The 10,083-nt window shown below is 36.5% G+C and overlaps 1 protein-coding gene across 11 annotated transcripts in view; it reads left to right on the forward strand.

The window, feature by feature from the left end:
• Window positions 1–9,889, forward strand: part of LOC113208650 (tropomodulin) — a 42,942-nt gene extending 33,053 nt beyond the window's left edge. For 4 of the 11 annotated variants that reach the window (XM_052272404.1, XM_052272403.1, XM_052272401.1 and 1 more), the window contains exons 2-11: window positions 1,381–1,536; window positions 1,644–1,811; window positions 1,908–2,031; window positions 2,116–2,336; window positions 2,429–2,583; window positions 2,662–2,758; window positions 2,854–3,001; window positions 3,736–4,829; window positions 7,433–7,490; window positions 8,436–9,889. In XM_052272404.1, coding sequence (XP_052128364.1) covers window positions 1,381–1,536; window positions 1,644–1,811; window positions 1,908–2,031; window positions 2,116–2,336; window positions 2,429–2,583; window positions 2,662–2,758; window positions 2,854–3,001; window positions 3,736–3,959 — 1,293 coding nt within the window. In that variant the 3' untranslated portion in view covers window positions 3,960–4,829; window positions 7,433–7,490; window positions 8,436–9,889. The other 7 variants (XM_052272407.1, XM_052272408.1, XM_052272405.1 and 4 more) reach the window with 7 other exon arrangements.
• Window positions 9,890–10,083: the final 194 nt, after the last annotated feature.

Raw genomic sequence — 10,083 nt, forward strand, 5'->3', positions numbered from 1 at the left:
TCAGTCCACCTGTCGTTGTTAAACTGGTGAAGGCACTGCTCAAATCACGAACCATTGAAGAGCTCCGTGCTGCTAATCAGGTAATGTGTCTACTCGGTGCTCATTCCTTCTTATCCCCGCCGTATTAAAGCATATTTTTCTAAGTCAAAATTTGTATTTTAAAAATTGTTACCCTCCAGGCGACCGTGCTCTTCGCCTGCTTCTTGCATATTTGCAGCACGGGTCGTGACCAAAGAACCCAAAGTCTGCCCCTGCTCTCCCTTCCTTGAGATCTCAAGCTCGTTTGTCGTTTATGGCCCCTACTCGAAACGATTTTGAACTATCGCGGCTCGAGCGTTGGTCGAACAGAGCGCCAACGTGCGCGCAGTGAAAGTCGTCTTCGATGACATTTGAGCGTGGGTCAGGGGGGTCGTATGTTACTGTAAGAGTCTGATTATAACTTTTGTTATCACCTTGTACCGAAAAATATGTTATGCGCATTTAATATCTAATCAGCGAACAGGCAAGTTTTTCGGTACGATATGTTGACCATACTTAGACCCCGCCCCCTCCCCCTCAATACAAATAACAATAAAAATAGAAATAATCAACACCCAAAAGGAGGAGTGGGCGTAAATAGACACCGATTTATTGAGGAATTCATTGCATCGTTAGAGAGTAAGTGATGGGCACAGTTGCCCTCAGAAATTTTGGCTCGCCTTGGTAATGCGATCTGTGACAATTGTTCTTGCAAACACAACGTCTGCTGTGCTTGGCTTGTCGTTCGTTTCGCATTCATCGATCCGCAACTGAAGCAGAACTGTGTCAGCTCACACGCCCAGTCTGTATTTTGCGGCTTCTTTTTAGGTTCGTGTCTCAGATCTTTTTTGTACGGGATAAAAGAAGCTCAACAGATAACTGAAAATTACCAGAGATGCTTGTTTGATGTAGTAGTGTGTTGGTTCTTAGCCTTGACAGCCGAGGCCATCTCGTCGGCAATGATTAGTGAGGTTAGGGTCTTAGATTCATTCTCATATTTTAGAAATGATGGGTAAAATATTTTTCTGAAGCATGTTCTTTCAACCAATGGCCAGATCGTTTATGTTCAACTTGACACTTAAAACCGTCATCCTTTCATTCACATTTAGAAGTGATTTGGCATGAGCAAACATGACTCACCCACTTGAAGATCTTCGCTATCAATGTTTCAATTTCCTTTTAAATTCATGGCTGTATCTTATCCATCTATTTACCATTACTTGATAATTCTATTTAGCTTTATCAGTAAACCTCCCATAATGCATTGGATTCTTGTAATTTTCTCATGTGAATGTTTGGAGACCATCATACGGATTACGGATTTTTACTTATCCTGCTCTTTTCTTTTGTTTTGTTTTTCAGACTTCATCCAGCACCACAACCACCACCATGACCACCCAAGCCTCCAAGTTATACGGCAAAGATTTATCTGTCTACGATGATCTGGATGTTGATACATTGCTGTCTCAACTGAGCCCTGAGGAAATATCTCTTCTCGCAAAAGAAGTTGATCCTGATGTAAGTAAAGACTCGCACATGTGAAATTCCAGTTATTTCAAGCCTCTAAAGTTTTATAAAAATGTTAATTTGTCAATTATTTCATAATACCTGTCTTCCATTTGCAGGACAACCTACTTCCTCCATCACAAAGATGTGGCTACGAATGTGATAAGGAACCTACAGGCCCTTTGGACCGTAAAAAACTCATTGAGCACATTAATAAGCAAGCGTTGGAAACTCCTGATCGACCTGAGGCCAAACCATTCGTTGCTGGTGTTGTTCGTGGGAAAAAGGTAAGTTCACATATTCATTTGCAGCATGGAGGGGGACTTTCCTTGTCAAACAATCTTTGTTTCTATTTCTAAATTTCCTCTGCAATGTTTTTCCAGTGGGTTGCCCCAGAACAATCACAACAAGAACGAGATGCAGAAGAGCAAATTGCCATTGATATGGGTGATGAGTATGAACATGCTCTCAATGATGCCACTCAAGAAGAAATTATTGATTTGGCTGGTAAGGTTATTAAATTTGCTGGACCTATTGACTTTCCTTAAGACAAAGTGCTTTATTTGTATTCTTGTATTTTTATTTTTTTAGCTATTTTGGGCTTCCACTCCATGATGAACCAAGATCAATACCATGCTTCACTTTTGAACAAGGGCCAGCCTATTGGTCTAGGCTGGGATGGTATTACCAAGTCAACACAACCTAAAGCTTATCCTGCAGAGCCCCCAAATCTGACAGACATTGATAAAACAATTCGACAAGTTCAGGAGGATGACCACACACTCACAGATCTGAACTGGAATAATATAAAGGTGATTGGATTTTTGTAATATCCCATATCTATCCAAATATTTTATTTTAAAAATATTGAAATCTTCTTAACAACTTTTGATTGTGCTTACAGAATATTTCTGATGAGAAATTTGAAACCCTTTTCGATGCCTTGCCTGAAAACACGCATCTTGAGGTTTTGAGTCTTACTAATACTGGTTTGACTGACCGTGTCGCATCCAAGTTGGCTGATGCTTTGGAAAGAAACCAGACTCTTCGGGTATTGAAGTGAGTAATGGGCAGACAGCACTCAGTGACATATCAATTACCTTGAATTATGCATCTAATTGAACATATACTCCACAGCATTGAAACTAACTTTATCAGTCCACCTGTCGTTGTTAAACTGGTGAAGGCACTGCTCAAATCACGAACCATTGAAGAGCTCCGTGCTGCTAATCAGGTAATGTGTCTACTCTGTGCTCATTCCTTCTTATACCCGCCGTATTAAAGCATATTTTTCTAAGTCAAAATTTGTATTTTAAAAATTGTTAACAGCGGTCACAAGTATTGGGCAACAAGATTGAAATGGAAATCACCCAACTCGTTGAAGCAAACCCGTCGCTTCTTCGACTTGGGCTACATCTTGAGTACAACGATGCTCGTCACCGTGTTGCATCTCACCTTCAGCGTAACATAGATAGGAGTAAGTAGATAATAACTCTGGTTAAACTAATGTTTTCAGTGAATTTTAGAACAGTGAAAAACTTTTCAGGTTTCAGTTGTCATTTTTTTGAAGGAGCTCACGTTGCTGTCCCATAAAATTAAATTATTTCAGATTTTGGATGAGCAGCCGTGGAATATCATTTTAATTGGTTCAGTACAAAATTAATCATTTCATTTATCTCACAGCAACTCCTGTTGGGGCAGTAACTCACTTTTTTGTACTGTTGGAATGTATTTTCCCCCTTCCTTATAGGTGTTCCTTAAGATTGTCACCACTCACCACCAGACTTGTAGAATAATTAGAGACATAGGACAGTAATTATTATCTATCTTGGGCCCCTACCACCCTTCCTTTTCTATTGTTTCTTGTTATGTTCTGTTCTTTGTAATCATCTGTTGTTGAGATGCGTTATGGATCATTACAAGCAAGAAAATATTCCTCTTTGGAAAAATAGTACTTTCTTCCAAGGCACTATCATTTTAATTACTTTAGTGTTAACTCTTAATACCCAAATAATTGCTGCTGTAAGAATTGTAGCTAGTCCATCTTCCTGCTCTGTACATCAAGCTGGTTACCTGTCATTCACATAATACAAGTAAACCATCAAGCTTTACCCTTTAGAGCTTCAACACAGTTTGGTGTCAGTGTTGAGTTTCCCTATGTAGAATATAGGTTGCTTAATGAAGAAAATTAACGTGCCTTAACCATTGCAGGGAGGAGGGAGGCTCAGGAAGTAAGGTGTGCCGCAACAATCCGACTGCCTCGTGCATCTCTTAAAAAAATTGAGGTTCCTGAATCCATCTCCTCTCTGTCTCCATCTCCTTCTCCATCCCCTCAACCATTTACTTTGGTGACTGATGAGGACAATACAGAGAGTATTGTCCCCTCATCTCCAGAACTTTCTCCTTCAACTCCTGCTGATGAAAATCCCTTTTAGCCTATCTGAACCATTGCTTAGCTAGGTGCTCTGCAGCATGTCTGCTCTTACAGCTTGTTTGCCGTGTCGTGCACAAACTTCTTTTTCTCAACTTTGTTTTTTTTAATTGTCTTCTATTGCTGTTTAGCACCTATGCTTTCATTTTTCATCAACTGACAGGGTTATGAAATTCAAATTCATTTAAGTCATGAGGTCTTCATATTGTATCTGATCTGGTATATTAACTACTTTCTCCCTTGTGTGCTCATTCATTTAATGCTTTCTAGGTCTGGCAAATCTTCGTTAATAATCCTTGTTTTGGTATCAATTTCTAAGAGATTGCAGAATGCATGGCTAAGGAATATCTTTGTAAAAATTAGAAATGGACACAATCATAAGCTAGTTTTGTTTTATATGCTGTTTAGATTATGTTTAGTGGTAAACTGAGCATTTTGAGTCGAAGTATCAATGTCAGTTTAACAGTTTCAGTTTCAAGATTGACAAGAAGGTGTACACACTATCTGTTGTATTGGGGAAGTATGTACACTTAAGTTCATTTTAGTTACCACATTTTTCTGAAGTTTTAATTTTTAGTTTGTTAAATATTTGAGGCATTGTATGTTAATTTCTGTCTGGTTGCATTCAACTTGTGAATTGCCGTGCATGATTATGTGTATTGTGTTTTTACAATCTAGATCATGAGACATTGCATGTAGCTTTCTAGCTTAGCTTATTTTGGCCTTCTCCTCTTCTCTCCTTACTCTTTTGGACCTTATTTCAACCAACAGAAACCTACTGTAATGTAGGTTTTCCTGCACCAGACGACCTCCAACTCCTGCACGAGTATTACCTCCTGCAGGTTCTATTGTGGCGCTGGAGTGAATCACCATGGTGCGTGAACTGAAACGTCTTTTGTGTGATATTACTTAGCTAGAGAACTCATTGGAAGTTTTCTTAATAAAAAATTTAAGTTGGATATTAAGTGAGAGCATTTAGTAACAAAACATTCAGTTCAATTTCAGTTATGCCTGTGAAGGGTTCTTTATAAGAATAGCATATATTTACTGTAATTAAGAGAAAACAGACTGATTTTGCAAATATTTCAATATTCTTTAGTCTCAAGGCTCACCCCAATAATCATTAATAATTATGTTTTGCTGCTAATGTGTTCTCATCAGCATGAATGGTTGAAATCTGATAAAGCTCAAAATACTTTGGCACGGTGCTACCATTTGTGTGTTGTATGTCTTTTTCACTTAGATAGAAAATTGAAAGAAAATTTTGTAACGAACATTTGTGAATGAAAGGTGTTGCATTGGTTTTTGGTCTTAGCTATTTTCTGCAATGGCAATCTTGTATGAACGTGCTATTGAACTTGTGGCTCATCTGGAATGCCCCCCACTTGTATCTTGGCTGCTAGAATAATATTGCTTCCAAAGTCTTCTTTGTGTAGTATGAATGCTTGCATACTTTAAGACTGTTAAGCATATTATATCAGTGTAAAGTGTATAGTGTTTTTGTGCTTTGATTTTGGTGCTTATCCCTCATTTAAAAACAAAAGCAAACATTGCAGTTTGTTTGTCATGGTGGTGGGGGCCAACTTCAACTCAGATCACCATTCACACCTTGTCTTTGCCACAAACACTTCTCATAATTTTTAGACTACAGCAATTTTATGTATGCCACATCTGCATTAATGATGGAATGTGGAGCTGAGTGATCACATCATCTTTGGTTTTCTTTCGCAGTACGGAAAGACCTCAATCTGCAACTTCAATTCCGTTTCTTTAATAACCGTCACAGGAAAAACAAGCAAATGATCAAGTAAATTGAGGTATTGGTTGAGTTTACTGTGTTAAAAATGTCTGCTTCGCCTTACGCCTTGCATTACCCGCCTTATCCTTAGGCGTTGCCAGCTGTAATGAACCTAAATGCAGAACAATGTTCAGGCTGTAATTGTGCTCCTTATATTTTCTCATTCAAAATATCTTTTTTTTTAACCAATATTCTATAAACACGGACAACATGAAACAGGTCTTATAACAGCTTGTCCACAGCTGTCTTCTTGGAATCATTACAGAAATGACTGCATCCTATTAAATCACATTCAGTTGTTTTTTTTTGTTTTTTTTTTTTGTTTGTTGGCCTCCACCACTGGACTTAAAAAATTTGGTCACTATCCAAATTTCATCCTTTTCATACCTAATGGTTTTAAATTGACTTTTAAATTGATTTTGCAAACAAGTAGTATTGTCTGGGGTGGAAGGCTAATCAATCTGATTATTTGAGAATTTAATGATACCTTGGCTGTAAGCAGTGCAGTGGCCAGTTTGACAGAGATAGGACAATTAGTCTGTAAAATTTTGATTAAGCTTGATGCAAATACTTATCTGCTTGCTATTACTTTCATCTTTAATTAATGTGCACTGTAATAGATTTCTTTGCATGACTGATACATACATACTTGATAAATGGTTGGTTAGAGATTGATAGTGCTCATATTTTACCTTGTCTTGAAAATACCCATCCATTACAGTATAACAGTGTATTGACTGATTTAACTTTATTTAATGAAATCTTAATCTAGTATGATGATATTGTGTTTGTACTGTGGCACCTCCTAAATGTTATTTCAGGTATGCTTTCTAACAACTAACATTACAAGCCACCACCTTACATTACATTGCTTACAGTAATTTCTCAACTCCAGTCCAAGCTAGCAAATACTCCTGGAAATGTGTGTTATTTTCAGCAATGTGCAATGTCAATTCAGGTATACAACCTTTTTTTTCTTCTTTCTTTGGATATATAAGAGGTTACAGTACATAGAGATATTTTAAATATCTATCTTTCAATCTACCAATTGTTTATGCTGTAATCTTGATTGAGCACCCTAAAATGTTACCTTCCTGGTGAAAAGTAGCTTTTAGTTTGTTTTTTTTTTCAAGCAAATGTCATTTAAGTTTTGTGAAATCACTGATCTTTTTGTGCATTGAGAGAACAATGATAGATATTGAGAATAATTACCAGACCCCCCCCCCAAAAAAAAAGTAATAATAACAATGTATGTTTTAAAATCTATCTATATATTCTTTAAAGCTAATAGTGCTTATCAAACGAATAACACACAGAATCATAATCAAAAATTTGCTATAGTTTGGGCTGGAGAGCAAAGTGTTGAGGTGGTGCTGTAAATCAAATTATGTCAATGTGAATGTGGGCATGTCTTTTAGAAAGTATTTCAGACCCTCCTCATTTATCTACTTGCAACGGACTGTGTCAATGAACAGTGTGTTTTGTGTGGTGAAAATGATTGTTGCATGTAAGAATTTGGCTGGTATTATTACGGGGGACTATTGCGATCCGTCTAATCAAGTCTTGACTCACGTAGTTGGGAAAAAAAAAAGATTTCCCTAACTTTTGTTTCTCTGTGTAATACCAGCCAACCTGGAATGCTTCCATATCTGACTGTGTTTGTTCCTCCCTTGTTACAGTACGTCAATCTCGAGTGGGAGTATCCAGCTCATAGCCAGATGACCAAACATTTAATAGGTATTTTGTCAGCCTAAGTATAAAATTTCATCTTATTTGGCTTATTAATACAATGGCTTTTTCCATATTGGAGCATTTTGTAACTGTGTGTACTTCTTTAGAAAGGAAAGTTATAATTTCCTAACGTATGCTTTTCATTACTCACGTCGTTCAGTTCCACACAACCACTTTGTCAAATTATCTTGCTTTAAAAATGGCTTGGCACTGATCGAGTTAAGTACTGCCAGAAATATGTGCTAATTTAGGTTTCTGCTTTACATGACATGGTATAAGTAAGACAAATACTTAAAATCAGTCTATTATATTGCTGGTTGAACACTGGAAAAACAAGGAAAATTTATCTTTGCAATAGAAACCAATGTTTTGGCTTCATAATCACGTGCCACATCCTGTGCATTAGTGGTAGCGGAAACTTCTTTAATAAGTTGACTGTCTTGCGCAACTTTGTCACATTTTCTTGATTTACCTTATGATTGGTTCTTGGATTGATTGCACTAATTACCCATTGAAGCATGATGAAAGTTAATTTCACAAAAGTTCAAAAGGTTCGCTTGATTAGTAAGTGTTCATAATTAATTATAGTACATAGTTTAATTAAAATCTTAAAACCCTTATGAATACGGTATGTATCTGCACCAACTGGCAAACACACAACTGAAATTAAAGTTCATTATAAACGATAATTGTACCACTAACCACTACACATACATTCAAGTATGAAGGAAAGAGTCTGAGTTTGACAATGTTTTTAAACTCAGTTACTGTTGTTCTTTTGACTCATGCTTTTTTTGGCTTTTTAATTATACTTGCTTTGTGATATTGCAGATCTGTGGCTGCTGATGAGCCAGTATTGTGTTCTTTGTAAAATTTAATCATCATTGTCTTATTCCCTTTAAATATTTGTGTCTTTGCCATTTGCTAATTGTATTGTCTTTGATGTTCCAGCTGGACGCTTGCGCCGCATGGGTCACTTCTCTGCAAGTCAAACTGTAGGATATATGAGAGACAAAAAATTTTAGGATGCTACAGCTGCAGTCACCAGCATGGCCTAAGTTAAAAGACAAAAAATGTATCTCAAACCAAAACCAGATGGTTTGAGAGGTTGCTTGTTATCAGCTGAATGTACCTAAAGCAAAATTTTAAATATTTGAAATGAAATATTATGGCACTTTCTGTTTTGGTAGGGCAATCAGTTTATGTAGTGCTTCATTGTTCATACTTCTGATTTAATTTTAAGAACTCAATTCTCATTCAAACCAAGGAAAAAAAACACATTAAAAGACACATTATGAAGGTGAAACCCCAATTATTGTGCAATGTTACCATCTTGTTTCTGCCTTTCCTTTCACCCTTGTTTACTATTTTTGAGATAGCCTATTTTATTTTCTTTGTTGTCAGCACATGATGGGACAGCATTGTAGAGAGAAAAAGAGAGAACGCTTGTTATATTAGGTGAATGATTAGTGTGACTGTGGATGAGTGTTTGTTTGTGTGTGTGAGAGAAAGCAGCAGTGATTCTTTGTTCCCACCTATCCTCTGAACTTTGGTGCCTGGGATGTACTCAGTTCCCTTATATTTAGTTGTTAATGTGGAATGCTCAGACCCAGTATGTCCTTTTTCTTTATTAGTTTATCTTTGACTGAGTTGAATCTTTTCACTACAAATCAGGAAGTGTGAAAGATAACAGTATTTTGTGTCAAGGTTGTAAGTTTCCTGTTTTTAGTCCTCTGTGTATTTTAAATATGCATGATTGTCACTGTGAGGGTTTTTTGTCATCTTTGCTTTGGCCTTGTAAATACTTTATAAATATGTTCTTCAATGTTTTATAAGCTTCTGGCATATGTTTGTCAGAACTTACTGCCAAGTTTTTTCATCATAGTACTATACCAATACACTACTCTTATAGATTGGTGGCCATTTTGAGTTGTGTTTGCATTGAAGAGAAGACTCAAAGAGAAGCACTGTATGTTTTGTCTTTAAAAAAAGGATAAAGTATGTTGAGTCTTTCAATGTTTTAACATTTTATTGTGATAATTCAAAGTCAAAATCAAGACTCATACATGTGTATGATCTACCCAAATCAATAACCAAAAAGAATCTTTACGAGCTATGTAATTAGGGAAAACAGAGATTTTATGCTAAGATTTATGAATTGACTTTCAACTACATTATTTTATGTACTTTTATTTTCTTTTGGAAATTTTATTAAAGTTATAGAAATTAATATAGCAATTGCATAAATGGATATCTTTAGCTAGCCTTTCAACAGCAAAGAGCACTGCAGAAAATTTTCTTTATTTTCAGTGGCTTTCCGTGTGTCTTCATCAGTCTGATAATATTGTAACTGTCCTTGATAAGAATTAGTTTGTAAACTGTGTATAATACATTCATACAAATTACTTTGGCGTCTGTGTAACATTTCAATCCCTTTTCTGCTGTAACTGTACTTTAACGAAAGGAGGGAGAAAGAAAAGGGGATCTAAGCGTGACAATGCATTTCAGTAAGGAGTTTGAGTTTGGTGGCCAGTATTCGAAAGTCACCAAAAGAGAAGTACACATTAAAGTCCAAGAGGTACCCCCACCCAGACAAAAA

This window comes from Frankliniella occidentalis, unplaced genomic scaffold (assembly GCF_000697945.3).
Source record: "Frankliniella occidentalis isolate FOCC.00 unplaced genomic scaffold, Focc_3.1 Scaffold204, whole genome shotgun sequence".
Classification (NCBI taxonomy): Eukaryota; Metazoa; Arthropoda; class Insecta; order Thysanoptera; family Thripidae; genus Frankliniella; species Frankliniella occidentalis.